Genomic DNA, 22,458 nt, shown 5'->3' with positions numbered 1-22,458 from the left:
AAAAATACCAACTTTACCACAATCAGGCAGTCTGACAGATAGCTTAGCGTTAAGCGGACTTATAAGAAGACGACTGATTATTTTTTGTGGCGATTAATGTCTGCTTCCTGTCTGTCTCATCTGCAGAGCTGCCTTCTCGTGCTTAAGCTGCACAGCTCCTTTCTACAGTTACACAGAGAGAGAGATCAGAGGAAAGAAGCCGAGTTGCTCGGTTGCTTTAAAGTGTATTTAGTTGAAATTCACGGTTCACCTGGATTAATTATTTCATCTCCTCACTAATCTTACATTACATTTAAAAAGCTCTGCTCCCTTTTAAGACAATGCTGCGTCTCAAAGAAGAATAATAATGTATTCACATGATAGTCGACTTCATTAGCCATAAAACACACCAGTGTAATTCATCAGGAGGTTTGATGCCACGTGTAGAGGCCTGTTTGCTCACCTAGTTGTTAGCTTACAGCAGCTAACGTCAGCTATTTTTGTTCAACTTTGGTGAGCTTTCTAACTTCACAGCTCTTTTGTGCTTGTTCTTATACTCTCTATTGTTATTATTCTAACTTTTACCATTGTCCCATACTTGTCGCATATTGCTTTGGTGGCCACTTGAGAAAAAGTTAGGCTAAATATGGGCAGCCTAACTTCAAGCTTACAAATAAGTCAACATTGAGTCTTTTTTCATTGACGGTCATGCGAGTTTAGATTGTAAATTCTTCACAAATGTCCAAAACTATTTCAAAAATGATCTGATACTTTATGCGGGACTGTGAGGAAATGTGTTACAGAAGCATAAAACTCAGGATGCAATTCTGTGATGATGCCTCTCTGGCCTTTTAAGGGTATTTAAAAAAAACAAAAACATGTAAAATTGTTCTTAAACCCTCATGCAACTGATAAAAATAATGTACTTAGACCAAATTTAGTACAATGTCAAAAAAATGTATATTAATATTATTTTTATCTTCCACTGGGTTACATGATGCCACTGTTTTTTTAAATGAAAAATCACTTTGTCAATTGTCATTTTCCATATTCTCAACTTATAGTATTTCCATGGCAGCTTTTGACATGTAACATTTTTTTGTACTTAATATGGTCTTTTATCAGTTGTATGAGTTTTAAGTTTTAATTTGAGGCAAGGCCCCCTATGGGACACAAGGGAAATAGCATGTTTTTGGCATATGGGGCCAAAACACAGATAAATTGCCTTATCTAGTGAAAAATAGAAAAAAAAATACAAAAACTCATCCAGGACCACAGAATGAAAGCCTGATGACCTGAGATGCATGATTTAAAATTTTAAAAAAGCTAAACAAATGATCCAAAAATGAAATTTAAAGGACGCTGTTCTGTGTTTCCAACAGTATTAGTTTCTGTGACCTCTAAACAAGGTGTTACGCTTCAGTACAGCTGATGCCGGCTGCGTGTCAACATGGAAATACCTGTTCTGCTGCGTACTCTATGTAAACAGCTCTGACACTTCCTCCTCCTGATGTCACAGGACTTTCATCACTCGCTGATAAACTATTGACAGCTTTTGATCACGGGACGCAAAACTTCTAGCGCTGGAATTTTTTTCACCGTGAGAACATAAACAAGGAAGTTGAGATAACAAAGTTGTGTGCTGTCGGGGAAAAGTACACATGTTGTATTTAGACTTCTGTCTGCTACACTATAATGTAGCCACAAAAACACATTAGACAGTTTTTTATATTCAAACAAAACTTTAATCCTTTTATTTTACAAAATGTACAAATATGACATATTGACAAAGAATATAAAAATATTTTAGACATTGCTCTGTGAAACATCACTATTTTACTGGACATAAAGCAAAGCTGAGATATAAAACAGTGTGTTTGCTGCGGCTGGCCTCCGTCGTCTCTCTTCAGAAAGCTGAATCACTTCATTTCTGACCTCTTGAGGTCTGGTCGTGAACCTTTTGTGCTTTATTCCTGCAATGAAAATAGGTCAAGTTTTAATTTAGTGATACTCTTGTGAAAATACATTTTAAAAGCCTGCAGAATTATAGTGTTTTTCAGAATATATTGCACAATTTCTTTGTTGAAATCGCACCTCAAACGGTTGACGTAGTCCATCACCCAGGGCAGAGCAGGATTGGTGCACGCCATTCCCTTCTTTTTGTTGAAAGTATAGTGGAAACTGTAGATTTAAAGGAAAGAGATGAATAATTACACACTTATGATAAACACCAATGTTGTGTCTCCTGTGTTGTTTGATTTTCTGCTAAAAATCATTTTACTGATACTCACATGATGGCATTGATGTGACACATTCCTGTGATAGTCTGGACTGAGTATCCCCTGATCGCAGGAAATGGCAGTTTTCTTGTCGTGTAATTTCGACAACATCCAGCAGACGCTGTTAATCGAGAGGAAAGATGATCCGATTAGAAAAAATGTAAGTAAAGAGAGAGAAATGCATTCGTCTATCATGGCCAGAAAACAGAACAGTGCGTACCTGCTGCAGTTGTGTTTGCCTTCAGCAGACAAAAGGTGAGCAGTGCGATCGCCATCACTGAAGCTTTGACTGACACCATGTCTCACTCTGTGTTGGCAGCTGTGACTCTGAGTTGAGCTGGCGTCTCGTCCTGTCTTCGGGTGGAGTCAGAGAGGCTGTGGTGACAACCTGCTGAACACAGCAGGCTTATATATCCCTCCAGACAACCTGGAACTTCCACACAGAAAAAAACATGAGATTGAAGTGTTGCACCATCACAGAAAACCCCCCTCACTTTCCCCAGCAAAAGAAAAAAAAAAAGGGAAGGTGGGGGGGAGAGATGTATCACACACACTCACACAGTAGTGGCATTGTCACTCAGCTGTGAATAAAGAAGTTCAGATTATTTTTGCATGAGTGCGTCTGTGTTGATAAAAGAGAAGATATCAATTTGCAAAATTCCAAGTACGTGGAAAGTGTTGAAAGATGAAGTTGCAGGAAAATAAATAAAAACAACCAGTATGAGGGAACGGTCATGTTTCTGAATAGTGGCTCAGCACAATTACATAACAGATATGAACAGAAGAAAATAGAATCAGACAGAATAAAAATAAATATATGAAACTGTTGAACATCTACCTATAAAACTAATTCAATTAGTGTTCGGTCACACATGTTAAATCTTCAGTTCACCACACCTCCATATAACAATACAAGCTTGGAAAGTTACAAAAGGTGTGTCTCCCTCCTAATTACTCTCACCCTGCGCACAATACGGCTAACGGCAGAATATAAACCAAAGCTAATTATTTCAAATCAAGTTGGACAGAGAGAGCTGAGAGAGGAGTCAGTTTCACAGGAGAGATCATTCTGCACTTGATGTGGGCTGCAACAAGTAGGTTGCATTGAGGTACAGAGGTTGTTTTCTAGGTCAGAGGAACACTTACTTTATAGTCAAGAACCGTGCATCAAAGGAAAGATGGGGTGCATTGAAATAGGTCATGATACACTTAAATGTCTGTCCGACTCTGCATCATCAACTTTCCACCAAAACCAAACCACATATACGGAGCACGCAACTCTTCACTGATTTCCTGCGACCTGCATTTTGCATATTACAATTCAACTTAATTATATGTTGCTTTTATTATTCCGCTGTAACAGTGAGACCAAACTTAAAACAATAGTCGTGTGCTCATGCGTTAATAAAATACTGTAATCTCTCTTTCTGTTCAGGTAAGACTTGAAGTAGTCGCTTTCCAGCGCGACTCAAATGTAAGTGACGGGCTAATTTAGTGAATATGAGGCTTCAGCCGTCTGTGGAACTCAAATTAACTTGATATCTTTCAATGTTAAGTCTTTTTTTAAATGTACATGTGCGCATACAGACTTTAAAAATGTGAACCTGTCCTTTAATGAAAGGTATATTTGAAGAAGCCACGTGTCTGTGAGAACAAGACATCGAGTGACACCTACTGACACCCACCTATTTCAATAGACCCTTTTCACAGCCCACTCAAAACCACAGAGAAGAAAAAAAAGATATGCAAAGATGTATAATGAGAAATATCCCAAACGGTTGACATTTGATAGAAACTATTCAAAATTCAGAAATCTGCTTCAGGATCACTTTGCTTATAAGGAGGCGAGTGAGTAAATACAGCAGGTTTTCAGGACGTTTAACGCTCAGCAGGGAGATTAACTTTACCTGGTTCTCTAGAGACATCAGAGCTGTAAAAGAGTTTTTTTTCACACTTGTCATATTAAGAAAAGCTCAAGTGTTAGTAATAAAGGCTTCACCAGAGCCCGAGAGCGAAGCAGCTTTTTACACCTTCCTCCTTGTGACATGTCAAGATGTCCTCTGTGAAACGAGGACTTTGTCTGATACTACGACAACTACTCTTTCAATATCATGTGCAATACTGCTCATCATTTTAATTAATGTTTAATATCATGTGTATTATTATTATGTTGATGATCAGGTGTGTGATCCTACTTCTTTTCATTACCTCCAATTTTAATTTCAGTGTCTTTGCCATTTGAACTAAATATTTTATTTTTGTTTGTTTATAGTTTTCTCTTGTAGTTAACTTGTCTTACTTCTATTGTTTTTGCATTTAACTAATTCAACACTTTATATTTTGTATATTTCACTAATATTTAATGCTCTTTACTGTCTTAAAACTGGGCCCAGTGTGGGACCCTGACCCGGGGAACCCACTGGTTGTTACTGCTTGTTTACTGGTTTTTCTATTGTACTGTAAATGTTTGTAGCATCTTATCTTATCTTATCTTATCTTATCTTATCTTATCTTATCTTATCTTATCTCATCTTATCTCATCTTATCTTATCTTATCTTATCTTATCTTATCTTATCTCATCTTATCTTATCTTATCTTATCTTGGTAGATTGTATAAAATTATAACCTTAAAAATAAATGTGTTCATTCACAAAATGTAACCTCCTGTAGAAAGATAGCTGATTGTTGATTGTCACCCCCAGTTCATCAGTTGCTGACGCTTTGTTTTGGCGGCTCGGAGGAAGTTACATTCGTTGCTTTAATCTTTTAGAAGATGAGCCTCTCCAGTGTTTTATTTTGTGGTAATAAACCAAAGTCATATATTCCAACTGCTGAACACCCAAAGCTATAAAGGAAGCACACACAGAAATCCTCAACAAACTTGACAAATCTCAAACTCACCAATTTATTCTGTTGAACGTTTTAGCCGAGGGGCCTTCATCAGAGCATCCGAAGATGAAGATGAAATGTTATTTCAAAAAACAGCGTCTGACACACACAAACACACACACACACTGAAGAAGCCTCTTGGATGAGAGGTGAATCATCTCCAAGAAACTGAAACACGCACAGTCACCTACGATGTAGCATTTAAAATAACCGTGACCTGGATGACTGAGAACCTTCACCAACATCTGTGTGAACTTTGTCCTAAAGATGTGTGTGTGGGCTGTCTTTATACCTTTGGGTACTTGGCATTTAAGATATTTTTTTTACTGTGTTTGGACGCTGGAAAAACATGTTCATGGATTTACTCTGACTTGCGTGTCGCTGCTTTTACTTGCTGGTCACATCTGCATCACTCTCGTTGGATCATTTGCATTTCCCTATGGTAAATAAAAGCTTTTTATAAGCCAGGTGATGTGTAATGTTAAACGGGGGTGCTGGAGTGGAAAATAAATACAGTGAAATGCAGTGTGCGGTCATAATTACTGAAAAACTGTCGCGTCTACATTGCATCATGATGTCTGTCAGCAGCAACAAGGTCAGCAGGATGTTGTGTTATTGCGAGGTGCAGTGTGGTTTGGGGTTAATGTCAAGTTATTGTACAGTACGTGTTATTATTCTTGTTCCCAGGTCTCGCTTGAGAAATAGACATGATTTAATTCAGCGACTTGTTAGCAACCGCTTTTTTTGAGACATTTAAGCGATTTATTATTCAGGAGGGGGATTTTTATTGTCGTATTTTATGTTGTAGAACAAAACGTGAAAAGTTATTTCAGGCATTTCAACCGCTACCCGGTTCAGAAAGCCCGTTGACTTTGAGACGAGGGAACTGCAAGTGCAAAATGGACTCTTTCCTGCGCCATTCTCTTCCTAAAATATTGCCAGAATTTTATTTTAAAACAGAGTCAAAGACATCTACTGATTTTAGCCTGCTAGCTGTGGCTCATTAGGCAAGAATCCAGTGTGTCTAAGATAGCAATGAACCAAATTGACTGTTTCTGAGGATCATTAGCATCATGACCTGAGTTGTTACAATACCTTAAAGCACTGGCAAGCATTTCCAGGTTGCTCCTGGTTTTGTGGTGGTACTTTTCCATTTGGCAGAGATATACATTATCACTTCATCATTTGAGATCAGAACACTGATTGACTGCTGAGGAGAAGCTGTGTGAGGATGGCAAAGCTCGCTCTGTGTCTCCATAATACTGGTGCTGCTGGTGGTGCTGGGTGAAAGCAGTACAGTAAGTATGCCATTGTACATTTCACCAATGTTATTGATTTGGGAGAACACATGAGTTGTTGCCTATTGTTTTCTCGATACTGTGCTGGTTTTTTTTTTTTGCTTAAATATTTGTAATGTCTCTTCCCTAAAGGCCCCATTTGCTGCAAACACTACCATGAAAATCCAGTCCCAGTCAAAGGGCTAAACTTCTACAGAATCCAGGACACAGATTACTGCGACATCAAGGCAGTGATGTAAGAAAATATATAACAAGCAGAAAGTCAGCTGTCCCCTTGTTTTCATACAATTTCAAGATGATGAAGAACAAACTTCTCTGTGGCGATCCTGACATGGAGTGGGTGCAAAAGGCCATGGAGTCTCTACCAGAGTAAGTAAGTATTTTTGTAAGAAATTGTTTCTGTGTGGATTTATTTCACTTACAAAGATGATAATACAACATTTTTCTGAAGTAAACAAGCATTAGCATTAAAGTTGAATGTATATTGTTCTTTAGGATTGGTTTACCCAACCATTACAAGGCTTAAGCGCAGCACACAAGCCACTTTGGGCAGCACCGAAGCCAAACAAATGTAAAATTAACATGTAGAGCATCAAAACTAACTAAATGCCTTTCCCAACATCTAATGGTTGAAGTCGATCCCCAGTGGACTTCTTTAGCAAGTTTTATCATTAAGCTTTTTATGTGTTGCTTATTTATTTTCCAATTTTTTTTCACAGAAATATAGTAACAGTTCAAAATGATGTGAAATTTCATATTTTCAGAGAAAAATGTGAAATTTTCTTGGAGGGGATGAACCCCAAACCCCCGTCAAGTAAAGCATCTTAGTCTTCCACATATCGAGGGAAAACCTCGATTTGATTCTGTCATTAATAACATGCACTAAACACAATATTTACAATATTTAAAACAACACAAACAAACAATATAGCCACTATAAAGTCACAGATAAAGTACATACATACATCAACATCTTTCTTTTGGTGACAAAACCACAAATGCAGAAAATCTCATGGATATATGTTTATTTTATTTTGATTTAAGGTGTAATATAAGTGTGATATAAGTGTAATATAAGTGTGGCTCTGTTTGAGGACCTGGACTTCCCCTGATAGGTCCATGACATGTTCCTGTTCTGCGACAGCTCCATGCCCTTCACCAGGCTGCAGGTAGAAGTCACCTGGCCACGCCCACAGGTCAGACACAGTGAATGGAAAATGTTGCAATGAATTCCTCGTGTGTTTGTTTTGTCTTCTGTTAATGGATTATTTACAGTTGATAAGATTGTGTAAGCGTTTGGCTTGAGACCAGCTGACTTGCATCACCTGTCGCAGGTCGATCTGCTGCGCCAAAGAAGAATTTCCCTCATCAGGTGCTTGATTTGATTATGAAAGAGTGCCTACAGGTTCACACTTACTGTTCAGGATTAAATAAAAAGCAAGTACATGTAATAGAAGATGATATGTAACACTCTGATTGTGTTTTTATGTATAAATACCACGAGGTTACACCCCACTACTGCTTATTGAATGATTAGAATCAATAATATGCATAGTATTTGAAAGGAACTGATGTGTCTAAGTTAGGAATTAAATTTACTGTCAGCAAAACCGCATATCCGGATCCTTAAAAAGAAATGTAGCATATAAGTATCCTTGATTCGTGTGTGCAAACCCGCAGTACAGGGGGTTTTCTGCCATTGTTGTGGGTAAAAGTACGCTGCACATTTCACGTTTCCTGCTTGACCCAAAAACATTACAGCACCGGTAATTCCAGATAACTTGATGGTCTGTGGTGGGACATTTCTTTCCCATTAGGCAGAGTATTTAAGAGCTCACTGCCAGAGACAAACGTTATCAGTTCATCCTTCATCATTTGAGATCAGAAAACTGAAGAGAAGCTGTGTGAGGATGGCAAAGCTCACTCTGTGTGTCTCCATGATGCTGGTGCTGCTGGCGGCGCTGGGTGAAAGCAGTAAGTCTGACTTCAGTGATTAGTCATTGTACATTTCACTTGTGTTATTGATTGAACACACGAGTTGCTGCTTGTAGATTCTGTACTGTTTTTGCTGACATGCTTGCGCTGTCCCATCTTTAAAGGTCCCCTCTGCTGCACACGGTACCATGAAAGTCCAATCCCAGTGAAGAGGCTGAAATACTACGTAATCCAGGAGGACACAGGTTACTGCAACATCAAGGCAGTGATGTAAGAAAATATAATCAATGTGTCTGAAAAAAACATATACTACTATAACAAACAGAAAGTCAGCTCTGCTATTGTACTGATATGTTTTTATCTCCACTTGCCTTGATGCAGCTTCAAGACTATAAAGAATAAACCTGTCTGTGCCGACCCTGACGCAATGTGGGTGCGCCGGGCGAAGGAGGTTGTGCCACAGTAAGTTAATGTCTCTGTTCTCTCTATTCTCTGCATCAATACTGAGTCAGGATGCAACAATCTTATGTTTTCTTTGTTGTCTTTCTTAATAGAAAAGTTCGAGCATGATGAAGATCACCCGAGGAATCCAATTTAAAGACACAAAGACAAGATGATTGTTTAATTTTAGTCATTAAATAGAATATTTTTGTATTGCTGTAAATGTATTTCTTCAAATATATTACTTATTGCCAATAAATTGGATATTTTTTTAATAATTCGCTGTTTCTGTGTTTATGTATTTCTGTAAGTCTGAAATCATAATTTCTGTATTTCCATGTTACAATATTTGGTTGAAGTTAACAGGCATTAGCAGTACAGTAAGTGTACTCAAGGATCCAAAGTGTCTCCACTTTAAGAGACATTTTGATTTCCATGCTGTTCAATCAACTCGAGTAGGAAAGAAAAGTGAGGGAGGAGGAAAGAGATTGAACCAGGACTGATAGAAATAAGCAAAGGTGTCATGTACGCCGAGGACACAAGACCCTAACCCTCTTTCCAAAGCATTATTTAAAAAATAGCTTGCACCAGGACATGTTGACTAAACAATTAGATGAATTTTGATAAGCCATCCTGTTGTTATTGTCTTCCCCTGCTGTAACGACCTATATAGACTGCACACTATCCCTGCATTACATTACCAAAAACTGCATGAGTTAATAATGCATAATTTAAAAAATCTTTTTTTCATCTGAGCCTTTACGTCCGAACCACTTTTCAACAAAAAGTGTTGCCGTTAGAAAAAAGGGAAAACTTAAGGAAGGAGGGAAGGAAGAAATGAAAGATAGGAGAAAAGAGCACAAGTATAATAGGCTTGCTCGTACTAGTGAAGACAGTACTTGAATAAATAAACTTTCAGTGGGACTTTAAGTTCGCCAAGATAAAACTATTTGCATTCAGGACAAAAACCCTACAATAAATCTCACCTTTATGTAGGTTTTGTTTTGTTGACTTTACTTACAGCACATTAATGCAAGTTTAAGTCACCAGACACTTTTATTTTGCACATTGCAATATCCATCTCTGCTGTGACCTTTCACAGTCCAGGTCAAACATTTTGCACCACTGCATAAATCCGTTTCTATCATTGTCCACTTGAGTGTTATTGTCTATGTATTTAATTTTCTATTTTTCAACTCCATAAAGTTGAATTTGTTTAGTTTAAAATAAAGACTGTCTCATGACAACACCTGACAGCAGCCTCCCTCTGATCCAGGCAGAGCAGGTGGTGCTCACAGTGCGCACTTCCTGTTGTCACCAGCAGGTGGCGGGGCAGCGCAGGAAGGATTCACTTTATGAATGAGCTGCTGGATGTACAACCGGAAGAGACTTCACGTTGCTCCTGCAGGATGATTTACTTGGTCGGGACATAACTGTCAGTAATAACCAAATTGCTCACGCTTTTTTTGGGTAAAATGTCGTTGTTACTGTGGTGACGCTTCCGACACCATGATAAGATGAAAGCGGGGGATGCTACTGTGCAGCAACAAGCTAGCTGAAGCTAACTGTTAGCCGCTGTGTTATGAGGAGGAGGATGCTAACCAGAGGAGAAAGGTACGAAACAGACACACAGAAGAGAGACATATCATCACCTGTTCTGTTGATAACAGCACATTTTAGTTTAGACACATATTAATACAAATTATCTTTATATTTGCCTGTTGTTACGGTTCTGTTAATATGGGTTAGCTACAGTAAAAGATTAGGTTTGGTTTCTCCCTAAAAAACACAATTTACTCACATACTTACCATCATGTGACACTATATGTGTATATGATAACATTAACATGCAATACATGAACATTTATGGTCTTATGAGGAAAGGTGAACTTACATTGCTTGATTTAATTTGATTGAAACATGCACATACACACCAAATACTCACAATGCAATAAAGAAGAACACATCAGAACATGCTATGTACAGATAAATGGGGTTAAACTACCTTCCTACATACATCTACCATCACCATTTCTTTTTGTCTTTAGGTGTGGTACATGTGTGAAATGTACATGGAGGTATTGACGATGGTCACAGCTGGCTGAGCCCCCCCCACAGCTGACCCAGCAGGTGCGATCCAGGTTGAGAAGAAGCAGGAGCCATGAAGGAGGAGGGCAGGGCAGAGTGTGGAGGCGAGGCTTTGTTTGAGGACCCAGACTTCCCCACCGAGGACACGTCCCTGCTCTGCGACGGCTCCACGCCCATCGCCAGGCTGCAGGAAGAGGTCACCTGGCTACGCCCACAGGTCAGACACAGTGCCAGCAGGGAAATGCCCCGGTGAATTCCTTGCGTGTCATGTGTTAATGGCTTATTTATTGTTGATGAGATCTGTGGAATTTTTGGCTCGCAGTCAGTTAACTGTCGTCACCTGTCACAGGTTGATCTGCTCAGACAAAGAAAGATCACAGGTGGTTCGGAATAATTTGGAAAGAGTACCTACAGGTTCAAAGTTATTGTTCAGTATTTCACATAAACAAATATATGTCTGAAAAGATGAAATATAACACTTTTTTGTGCATTTTTAAAAATATTTCTGTCGATCATCTTGAAATCAGACAAAATGATTTAAACCATTTACCACCACAACCACTACAACACAAATCCCAGGGTTATTGCAAGTCGTCTGATGATTGTGTCTTTTATGTCGCACCTCCAGGAGATCTGCCGATCACCAGCTCTCTTTCCTGACAACATCAACTTGGCTCATGCAAAACAAGGCTTATTAGGAGACTGCTGGTTTCTCTGTGCCTGCACCTTCTTGCTCAAGAACAAACGTCTGCTGAACAAGGTAGAGCAACAAGAGTTTGGACTAATTTGCTGGTGAAAAAGCAAATCACAAGCGTGTAATCGACCCTTATGTCCTTCGCTGATGTACTGACTTGACTTTCTGTAGGTGTTGCCTCCAGACCAGCCTCAGTGGGGTGACAGCAGGTACAGAGGCTCCTTCCAGTTTAGTTTTTGGCAGCAGGGACACTGGACAGAGGTGACCATCGATGACCGTCTGCCCTGTCTCAACTCCACCCTCTGCTTCTCACGCTGCCACTCCCCCACTGCCTTCTGGGTAGCCCTGTTGGAGAAGGCCTATGCCAAGTAAGTAACCTGTGAAAAGTCCCCTATCCCTCCATTTGACTTGCTATGAACTTTGATCTAGTAGAGACTTTATTGGTGCTACTTGTGTAAAGTTTTTACTAAAAAGTTCACAACAGCATGTCAAGTTAAGTTTGCGAATCCCATTTCCCGTCTCTTCCATCCTCTTCAGGCTTCATGGCTCATATGAGCGACTGTGGGCGGGGCAGGTGTCCGAGGCCCTGGTGGATTTGACCGGGGGCCTGGCGGAGCGCTGGAGCTTGGGAGACTTTGGGTCAGAGGAAGAGCAGAGACCAGAACAGGACAGCGACCAGGTCAGGAGGAGAAGGCTGGACCTGAACCTTCTGAACCCAGTGAAGGACCAGTGTGCAGTCAGCTGCTCCACTCAGAGCAGCCCTGAAGGTCAGATAAAAAAAGGGCTTTTGTGCAGATACAAGCGATTTTGATCCTGTATCACATCATCTGATGAACTTGGTGACTGTTCTAGGTGCCAGTGAGCTGGGTCAGTACCATGCGCTGACTGTCATGGAGTGGTTGGATGTGAAGACGGTGTCAGGAAGTGAAGTACGGCTGCTCAGGATCAGAAACCCCTGGGGACGATGCTGCTGGGGAGGGGCCTGGATAGGGAGGTAGGCATATGCATGTGTGTCTTCTTTTGTGTTTCGTTCTTAATGTTACATAATGATATAAATGCATACTGTAAATAATTGTAAACATCGTGTCTGAAGTCTGTACTGGTGGGCTAACAGGAAGTCTGTAGAAAGGGTCAAATGTCTCAAAAAGTCTGTAAAACTTGTTGTCAGACTGTAAACAGCTGCCTTCTGTCGACTGTCTGTGCTCTAAGTGGTGCATTCAAGGGCTGCTCGTAAATTATTCACATCCAACTTTTCAAAGACTTTATGCTGCATGCAATTTAAATATGGATTGGTCTTAAGAGAAGTGGAAATTATGTAAAGATAGTTTAGATAGTTCTTCTACTGTCATAGTATTCTTAACTGTTCCTGATATTCAAAATTGTAGTTGATTTAATGAAAACCCAGAATCATCTACCCCTTTTTTCTCATTTCTTATCCTCCAACCTCACAAAAAGACTCCACTCCAGCACTCGTCTGCATTCACTCCGTCTACCTCTTTTCTCCGCAGTGGTGCTGGTTGGAGCTCTGTCAGCCCTGTTTCTGCTGCGGACCTACAATCCAGGGTGGCCGAGGGCGAGTTCTGGTTAGATGAGACCGAGTTCCTGTCCCACTTTGATGACGTCACAGTGGGCTACCCCATCAGTGACGAGGGGCACCTAAAGAGCATCTATACTGGTAACTCCTATATTTTATTAGAGATTGTTTGAAACTTACAGTCACCTCTGTGGAGTCCTTTTTAACCCTGACAACTCTTCAACAGGAAGTCTGCTGACACACAGCCATCAGCTGGCTGGCAGGTGGATGAAGGGACACTCTGCGGGCGGCAGCCGTAACAGCAGCAGCTACAGCAGCAACCCTAAGTTCTGGCTCAAAGTGTGCGAGAGAGGAGAGGCGCTGGTGTCGCTGCTGCAGCATAGGAAATGGAGAAACACGGAAAAATATGCACAAACGCTACTGGAGGATAGCAAGAACACAAAGCACCAGCACTACCAGGCTATCGCTCTACACATATGGAAGGTTTGTGACATCAGTTACAGGAGGATAAATGTTTGTGTCTTTGCATCGCGTTACTTATATTTTTTCTGTCACCAGGTGGAGAAGAAGCGTTTTAATCTAAGCCGGATGTTGAACAAAACTCCCTGTGCTTCTACGCACTGCCACGCCTACGAGAGAGAGGTGGTCCTCCATGGAGAGCTGGAGGCTGGATACTACCTGCTGATCCCCAGCGCCTACCAGCCAGGAGCTGAGGCCCGCTTCCTCATCAGGGTCTTTTCTTCCTCTTCAACATCCCTCAGGTAAGGACCAGCTCATGGGAGGAGAGAGTCAACAAGATTATCTTATCTATGTGAAAATTATACAGGAAATACGTTCCTTTTTAAAAAAATTTAACAAAATGTAACTATGAGGTCCAAATATTTAACCATCGTCAAAAAGTTTCTGTACTTTTTACTTTTTTTTGTGACTTCAACAATATGTGTTGTGTTGTCTTTGAGATATTAAAATGTCAACAATATTGTTGAATGTTATTTGAAATTTGTGCATGTAATCTATTAATTTGAGATCAAGATTCATGAATTTGTGCTCACACACTTTCTTAACTTCCCAATGTCCCATAAAAATAAATGACAGTAAATAAATAGTGACATCTGCTGGTCAGTTTGAAAGAAATCTTTTAAAAGAATCAAGTAATAAATTAAACTTTGTATCCCTTTAAATTGCAGCAAGCACACTTCCAGCTGTTACCACACACACTGTTTACAAAAGAGGGATTTTCCAACCTTCCTATTCGACCCTTTAAAGTTCTGTGCTCGTTCAATGTGTTTTCTTTCCGACTGAATTATTCATGGCACAACAATGTCTGCTTCCTCCTCAGTGCCCTGAAAAGCCCAGCACCTTCACTGCCATTAACAACAGACGGAGAGTGGGAGACCACTTCCTTCAGTGGCTCGTGGGTGGAGGGAAGGACGGCCGGAGGAAGCAGGAACTTCCTGTCCCACCGGCAGAACCCCAGCTTCCCTTTTACAGTGTGTGATGAGTCAGCAGTGACATCAGGAGTTAATGTCAGGATTACCCTGCGCCAGAGCCGCCCTGACACTGACTTGCACCCTATTGGCTTCCACATTTATAAGGTCAGTCAAACACGAGGGGAGATTTACCACTGTTTTTTAGAGTTATGGGCCATTTCCCTTTGTTTACATTTCCCTCAGTCATCTGCGATATAATGAGTACAGTTTGTAATCACAGTAGATCTTTGAAATGTTGACTGTTTTTGTCAGTTTTCACACTAACTTTTAAGTGTTTGAGCTTTGAACAGACAGTTTTTAATGTCAGGGGTTAGCTCAACAAATAACACTTTTAATCCCAGCACTGTGGAAGCAGAGAAAGGCCGTGCTTGCAAGTATTTTTTAAATGCCGTTGTCTCGAGATCACAAGTTAATTATTTTGTTATCTCAAGATAATAAGACTTCATAAGGTGATTTTATGAGATTCATAAAAATGGACCATGACATACACACACTGCTCTATGGGAGAAGTGGGAGTTTCAAAGCAAACCTAATACATTTTTTATGAACTACAACAAACAACAAACAGGAGTTTTGTAAGTAAAGTGATTTTCAGCAAAATTGAAAATTGGAACTGGAAAAGAAAACACCCACATTGGTGGATGTTTGGATAATATAATAAAGTATGTATATAAATAAGTAAGACTGGAGTACAGTCGGATGCATTGATCAATAAATAGTACATTTTCTGCTTAAATAAATGCTACAGTTGTCCAGACATGTATGCTTTTTATGCATGCTGGATTGGCACTGCTGATCCCCGATAAAGAGTTAAGTAATACAAGGGAATTACCTTTTGTTTACTCATGATAACGGCTTGATGAACTTGTTGTCGCAACATAAAAAGGAGAAAAGAAAATATCATAAACTTGGGATCTAGAGATTATGGTATGGCTGTTCTTGGCTTCCGTACAACACAATTGAAAACAGGCCAAAAAAAAAAACATTAAATTTGTGAATACTTTGGTCTTAATGAACCTTGTAATGCATCTCTTAAACTGACAGATCATACATGAGTACAGATATCATGTGAATGCTACCACTGATATAAAAAAAGGAGCAACTTAGACAGTTTGCACAATGATTGTAATTTGATTTTCACTGTTTCCAGTCCCTAGAAGGGGAATCTGAGCAGACATCACCCAGGGATGATGATCCTGTGGCCAGCTGCGTCCCTCACTGCTACACCCAGGACGTCACTCTGGCCTGCTGTCTCTCTCCTGGAGCTTACACCATAGTGCCGTCCACTTATCAGCCCGACTGCTCTGCAAACTTCACCGTCAGCCTGTCTCGCAGGATACACAGGTTGGCTCCGTTCCAATCTGAACGTGATTACGCAGCTAATAGCAGCAGCTTCAGGTGTCAGTGTTGCATCTTTGTCATACATAATGTAATAATGTGTCTCTTCCAGGAAAGTGGTGAAAAGCCAGGAGAGGCTGGGAAGAGCCATTCAGGAGGTCAGTTCACTGGACAACAAATCTTATTCCACTAATGTCACAGGGCTTTCATCACCATCACCATCACCATCAGTTATCCAATGATATGGGGCTATTATGATGGCAAAACTATTTACAAAAAACTCTTATTTTACGTCTGTGTTGGCGTCAGAAGGTGGCAGCACTGAATAATCACACTGTCTTGTTTTTGTGTCTCTCTGGGCGGCAGATCTCTCACATCTCTGTGATGCAAAGCTAGTTCTCTGGGACTGTTGCTGCTCCACTGACGTCGCCTCACCTCCCTGTGCCTCTTGGCCCGTGATGAAAGAGCCGGTCCTCCCGTCCACCCTCACCATGAATTCTGTATGTGTGTGCATATATGTGTATGTACGTGTACCACCAGTGGCTGAGAAGGCCGGCGGGCAGATATAGTGGGAATGTCGGAAAACCGAGGAACCCCTTTATCTTGAACCGCTGAGGCTCGGGGCTGATGGGCAGCCACACACTCATCGGCGATTAGGACATCAGAGGTTGTCGGTGGGCTGGGCTGCTAATGAAGTATGACGGGACTGGCTGGTGTAAACAAACAGCCGCCATTGAAGAGGGCCGCCGCTGCTCTTGCTCATTCACTCACTGGTGCGCCTGCCGGCCCGGAACAAAGGGCCCTCTCATGAAGGTCCTCACAGAGGCACAGGGGGCAAGGGGCGAGGGGATGGTCTCCGACAGCAGAGCCAACCAAACCACACCACACCATACCGTGCCATACCATGCCAGAGCTTTTCCTCCCATCCCTCACCCCCAGACACTCTGCTCCTTAACCTCGCTTGCATTGTTCGTCTCTAGACACAGACACAGGGTTTTCCCCCGTCCCTCACCCCCAAACCTCCTCACCATCCAGGCTAACTCTAAAGTCAGGCTGGACCTAAAGAAGTCCACTCAGTTCCTGACTCCATCCACGACCCCCACCACCCCAGCTCCCTTTTTTGTCCCCCCAGACTCGGTCCACAGCTCTGCTTGGACCTGAACGAGAGCGACGGTTTGAAGTTGCCGCGGGAACAGATGACAAGTGGACGGACGGAGGGGGATGAAACGAGGGATGCGGCACATCAGAGGAAGCCGGTTCATATGAAGAAGCTGCCAGTCCCTCTTATTTATTTATTTTTTGTGTGTGTGTGTTTTGAGGCTGCGTATGTGTGGTGGTGTGTGTCTGCCTGCTCGCACACATGTCTGTGTGCTGAAGTCACAGGGTTTCTGATGAATCCTCTGAGCCGGTGATAACAGAGACTTTTACAGAGCTATAATTAATGACTGGAGCGGCACTGTGCTGTGTATTTATCATGTTTGAGAGTCATCTGTACGAGATGTGATGAATAAAACAACTTGACGCTCATGCGTCCCACATGTTGGTGTGATTTTTTTTTTAATCAGTGTGTATATACGTTTGCATCAGGAGTGTAGACGAGTACATGTGGAGCTGCCTGTCACCCCTCAGCTCTCCACGCTCATCACCACGACCAATACACGGCGTGCGCGTACACGTGCTGCGCGCCGCCGTTCCTGCGGAATTCAGGAGGCAGTGGTCGGACTCCGAAAGACTCGCACCTAGAAAATAATGAACAACAAATTTGACGCGTGAGTAATCCAAAGTTTGTGTGCAGTGTCCGCCGGAGAGCAGTGGGCTCCCCGCCGGGGCTGCAGATCCACTTGTGGGGGGTGGGGGGGTAACGTTAATGAAGGCTGTTGCGTGTAGGTGTGTCAGCCTTATTGCATGGTCCTGCATGCTTGTGTGTGCGTTTATAAACCCGCATGAGAGCGAGGTCCGCACACACGGGTGCGTTAACGCCGAGCGGAAGCAACAGCAGAGATTTAATGGGATTTTATAACGAGGAATGAGCCGTGTTGCTAGCGTTAGCTTAGCTTGGCGGAGGGCGAGCGGGCCCCGAATCCTCGGGGTGGTGGTAGTTGAGAGGCCGAGGAAGGTGCGCGCTGTCCGGGCTCTGATCGGACGCCCACAGCCGTGAAGCACGGGTAGACAGCTAGCTAACTGTGTGTTGTTGGCTATTCACGGCCAGAGAAGTTTAAGAGGAGGTGTTTCCTAGTGTAGGTTTGTACAGCTAACAGGCAGAAAACAGATACATGTAACAGTTTGTCAGGTGTAGCTAGCTAAAACAAACAGTTTTAATGTAGCAGCTGTGCCATAAGTCCTGTCTTCCTAAAGATTAATGTTCAGCTCATGTTGAAAGTGTTTTTTATATTTGTAACTATGTCAATGAGGGCATACTAAATGTGATAATCACCCGTCACTGTAGCACAGTACACCACAAATTACAGCCTCCAAAATGACCACAAGTAAAGTTTATTTTGTAATTTAGCTAAGGCTACTACAAGTAACTATTTTATGATTTTGGAGGCCCCTGTGGACAAAAAGTGGAAGTGTTGCCACAATCAAAGCCACAAAATATAATGTCAGGTACAATCTCCAGTTCTTCTTTTAACTGGCTAATGTCCCACTTACTGTAACTGTGCCTGGTGACATGTAAACACAGGCTCCTGGTGACAGGCCTAAAGAAAGACCAAATAGAAATAGTTCATCTTCTCAGTCCTGGTCTTCTTTGCTTGTGTAACTCATCTCAGTAGCACATTGATACTGTTTTGTAACCAGGTAAAATCCTTGTAGTAGCTTTGAAGCACCTTTCACAGAGCACAACTTGCTTTATAAGATTAAAAATGATTAAAAAGAAGACTGTAAAACATACACAAAGAAGCAAACAATTAAAAACAGCACAAAGATCAGTTTGAATGGACTAAACGAGTCTTCGTCTGCATCAACCAAGACTGCTGAACATATAAAAGTTAGTTTATACCTTAGTTTTTGCTAGTTTTACCTAATTTACTGTCATTAGAGTTGTTTGACTTCCTCTTAACTGAAATGTAGGCGATGCATGACTCAAGTGTTTTTCATTTTGCTGTCTGTGTTCCTTTAAAATCCAGTCTGAAAGATGATGACAGTGGAGACCACGACCAGGACCAAGGCTCACCGAAAGACGGTGAGAAGGAAAAAACTGAAGACGAGGATAAGGAACAGAACACCTCCAAGAAAAAGGTGAGCCTGTTAAAAGATTGCGTTGTGTTAGCAGTGGCTTCAAATTGGTTGGAGTGCTAAGTCACTGTCTTGTTTTTCTGCAGATGGTGGTGCCAGGGGCAGGAGAGCACCCTCTACAATACAACTACACCTTCTGGTACTCCAGACGCACCCCAGGGAGACCAGCCAGTACTCAGAGCTACGAACAGAACATTAAGCAGATTGGCAGCTTCGCCTCGGTATGTCGAGAAAGGGCATTTAGTAGATATCACCTCAGCTAGACACAGCCCAGACCCATGAATACAAGCTCCCCAGAGTTGTTGATATAAACGTTTCCTCTCCTTCTCAAGGTGGAGCAGTTCTGGCGTTTCTATAGTCACATGATCCGGCCAGGTGACCTGACAGGCCATAGTGACTTCCACCTCTTCAAGGAGGGTATTAAACCCATGTGGGAGGTGGGTACTCATTTTGTTATGCAATGAACCTTATTGGTTTTATAAATGAGAAGCCCACTCTGAAACCCTGCTGCTATTATGTTCAGGATGATGCCAATAAGATGGGTGGAAAGTGGATCATCCGTCTGAGGAAAGGCCTGGCATCTCGGTGCTGGGAGAACTTGATCCTGGCCATGCTCGGGGAGCAGTTCATGGTGGGAGAGGAGATCTGCGGGGCGGTGGTGTCAGTACGCTTCCAGGTAAAACCCACAATCGGAAATGCCTCCGTTTCATCTCGAGTCACGCACCGCCGACTTTATTCTCAGACATGCCCTTTCTGCTTTTCATCTATAGGAGGACATCATCTCCATCTGGAACAAAACAGCCAGTGACCAGGCGACAACAGCCCGCATCAGAGACACCCTGCGCAGAGTCCTGAACCTGCCTCCCAACACCATAATGGAGTACAAGACTCACACAGACAGCATTAAGTATGTATGTCTCTTCGTTTTGTTATTTTCCCTTCACACACTCTCCTATACATATAAATTCTTACATGAAAACACAGATATTAATGCTAATATATAAATGCATGCTTACAATCTTTGCATTTCTCACCCAGGAGGGATTGTGGGGTTATACTTTAACTATAATGCTAGAATGTTGCTTTAAAGAGTGGATTTAAAGTTAATAAAACAGTGCTAATGTTATGCTCAAATTAATCAGTGGGAACTAGTTGGTTTATTTATTTTATTTATTTTCTTTAACAAGAAAATATCTTCTTATTCTAGCTTCTCTCTTTGTAAATTGAATATCTTTGGTATTTGAATTGTTGTTTGGAAATAACAGCTGTCAAGATGTCACCTCTGTGAAATTATGATTTTTCACCATTTTCTAAATAAAAAAAAAAGAAACATTAAAGTTAAAGAAATATCCACATTATAATGGATGATGAGTAAATGCTTTCATTACAAAAATCCTAGCTAAAATCTGTTTCCCAGCTGTTTTCTTATTGTTATTTGTAAGTACATTTGACATGTAAAATACAAATATGTCTGCAGCTCCATTTTTTATGTGCTTTTCCAGTAAAGAGATGCATTTGTAATTCTCTCACTGAAAATCCCCAAATACATAAAGAGTATCTTTATTTTGGTGTGAATGGTGAAGTGCTGCATCCTTTTCTTTGTTTGCAGAGCATGGGAAGACTTCCATGGTCTGGTGAATGCTAGCGGGGGACGTTAGCCCCTCACACAGAGAACCCCTGCAAGAGTAAGCACTATTGCCACATTAGTCTGATGTCTCGTACTGATTAGGGATGCAAGCAATTAGTCAGCTAGTTGATTATACATTGCTAGACTGACTTGTCAGAACCAGAAATTCTAGTTGCCTGAACTAACACTTTAAGTTACATAGGCATTTGCACTGAAATGTTATGTTTGCGTAGTCAAATGTTGCTTTTTCAGACATGTTTAACCTTATCGATACTCAATTTTTGGCTGTTTTCTGAATGATTTCTTACTTTTAGACTTGTCGACTAGTCTAGGTTTAAACGATTTATCATTTTAGAGAAATAAGTCCGTAGGAGCATCTCTAACACTGATGTTGTTCGTCTCTGTCCCCGGTGTGCAGGGGTGTGTGTATATGTGATGTGTCGGGGGGCGATGACGAGTCCTGGAAAGGATACCTCTACGTGGATTGTCACTGTGTAAACGAGACAGGAAAAGAGGCAAGAAGACCATTCCTTCTATGTGTCAAATTGGAAATGAGCAGAAGAGTCCGTGGACAGAACGCTGAACCAAGCCGAAGAGAGAAATATGCGTTATTTTTAATCAACCAGAGAAGAACAAAGCCTCCAGTTGTTGTTTTTTTTTTAATATATATTTTTCTGTTAACTTGCCACCAGAGGGAGGCCATACGACTGGTGTTTGCTGATCTGGTCATTAGCTGTTAACAAAGTGTACTTGACAAAATACAACAAAACCAATTTGTTGTAATACTAGATCTGATTTTACTGCTTAACATAACATCACACTTCATGCTGTTCAGATAAATTTGTGTTAATCTGTTTTATTGGGACTCAAACAGGGTTGCAGGCAGATGTTATTTTATTAAAGTGCTGTATTTTAACTACGATTCCTCTGGACATTTCGAACTAGATCGATTACTATCATTGTGTACGATATATTTGTAAATACAGTCCACTTCAAAGATCACTTAACTGAATCAGCGATGATTCTCCATCTTTGACCTGGAAGTTGAATCCCAAAGGATGAGGACCATCCATGTGCTGGGCAGAAGGTTGTATAACCGGCATCTTAAGAATGGACTGCCAAGCTGCCTAAATCACTGTGCCTGGCCTCGAGCCCTACCTGAACCAGTTTCCCCTTCTGTCTCTTTTGTCTTTACCCTGCCTTTAAAGAATCCAAGGGATGGGCTTTGCTTTAATGTCCTCAACAAAGGTGTACAGGAGTCCTGAAACGCTGACCTTCCCTCCTTTTCCATTTTGTAGTAAAAGAAATGAAACTGGGCCCAGGGGTCAGGGTCTGTTACAGTTTTTATCGATGACTCGGGAGCATCTTTCTTTGTTTTTTTGGAACCATGTCAAGAAAGCAAGTATAGTTTGTTGAAAAACTGTAATGCTGCCCAAGTTTGGTGGTGTGATGATGGGTGCAGGTGTGTGTCAGAAGTGAAGAAAACACTGTTGGATGTACACCTGATGGATTAAAGCAATAAATGTCAAATATGCATCTGCTGCTAAAGCTGCCTCAGTGTCATTTTCTTTCAGAAATGTACACTGAAACTGTTTTAATGCCACAACAGTCTTACTTATACAATTCAA

General features: G+C 41.3%; 4 protein-coding genes across 5 annotated transcripts; 3 read left to right on the top strand and 1 right to left on the bottom strand.

The window, feature by feature from the left end:
• Nucleotides 1-1,701: 1,701 nt before the first annotated feature.
• On the bottom strand, nt 1,702-2,666 carry ccl20a.3 (chemokine (C-C motif) ligand 20a, duplicate 3). Its single transcript, XM_073491524.1, has 4 exons — nt 2,479-2,666; nt 2,271-2,379; nt 2,074-2,160; nt 1,702-1,952 (listed from the first exon to the last, which is right to left on the bottom strand). The coding sequence occupies exons 1-4, from the start codon at nt 2,555-2,557 to the stop codon at nt 1,904-1,906; spliced, it is 324 nt and encodes a 107-aa protein (XP_073347625.1). The 5' UTR covers nt 2,558-2,666; the 3' UTR covers nt 1,702-1,903.
• Nucleotides 2,667-8,304: 5,638 nt separating this feature from the next.
• On the top strand, nt 8,305-9,073 carry ccl20a.4 (chemokine (C-C motif) ligand 20a, duplicate 4). Its single transcript, XM_073490442.1, has 4 exons — nt 8,305-8,420; nt 8,546-8,651; nt 8,763-8,843; nt 8,936-9,073. The coding sequence occupies exons 1-4, from the start codon at nt 8,357-8,359 to the stop codon at nt 8,949-8,951; spliced, it is 267 nt and encodes an 88-aa protein (XP_073346543.1). The 5' UTR covers nt 8,305-8,356; the 3' UTR covers nt 8,952-9,073.
• Nucleotides 9,074-10,172: 1,099 nt separating this feature from the next.
• On the top strand, nt 10,173-17,493 carry capn10 (calpain 10). Its single transcript, XM_073490528.1, has 13 exons — nt 10,173-10,436; nt 10,871-11,127; nt 11,539-11,670; nt 11,776-11,972; nt 12,142-12,371; nt 12,457-12,598; nt 13,113-13,279; nt 13,365-13,621; nt 13,697-13,899; nt 14,478-14,733; nt 15,779-15,972; nt 16,079-16,124; nt 16,333-17,493. The coding sequence occupies exons 2-13, from the start codon at nt 10,984-10,986 to the stop codon at nt 16,360-16,362; spliced, it is 1,998 nt and encodes a 665-aa protein (XP_073346629.1). The 5' UTR covers nt 10,173-10,436; nt 10,871-10,983; the 3' UTR covers nt 16,363-17,493.
• A 141-nt stretch (nt 17,494-17,634) lies between these two features.
• Nucleotides 17,635-22,378, top strand: eif4e2 (eukaryotic translation initiation factor 4E family member 2). 2 transcript variants are annotated; one of them, XM_073491808.1, is made up of 8 exons: nt 17,635-17,735; nt 19,095-19,206; nt 19,290-19,424; nt 19,536-19,640; nt 19,727-19,879; nt 19,974-20,110; nt 20,813-20,888; nt 21,249-22,378. In XM_073491808.1, exons 1-7 carry the CDS (start codon nt 17,716-17,718, stop codon nt 20,859-20,861), a joined length of 711 nt encoding a protein of 236 aa, XP_073347909.1. In that variant the 5' UTR covers nt 17,635-17,715; the 3' UTR covers nt 20,862-20,888; nt 21,249-22,378. The 2 variants fall into 2 exon arrangements, with proteins under 2 accessions (XP_073347909.1, XP_073347910.1); XM_073491809.1 differs by having other exon boundaries at nt 19,974-20,114.
• The last annotated feature ends 80 nt before the right edge of the window (nt 22,379-22,458 follow it).

Source organism: Pagrus major, chromosome 21 (genome assembly GCF_040436345.1).
Source record: "Pagrus major chromosome 21, Pma_NU_1.0".
NCBI lineage: Eukaryota > Metazoa > Chordata > Actinopteri > Spariformes > Sparidae > Pagrus > Pagrus major.
Note: the sequence above shows the minus strand (reverse complement) of the source record. Positions and strands in the feature narration are given on the sequence as shown.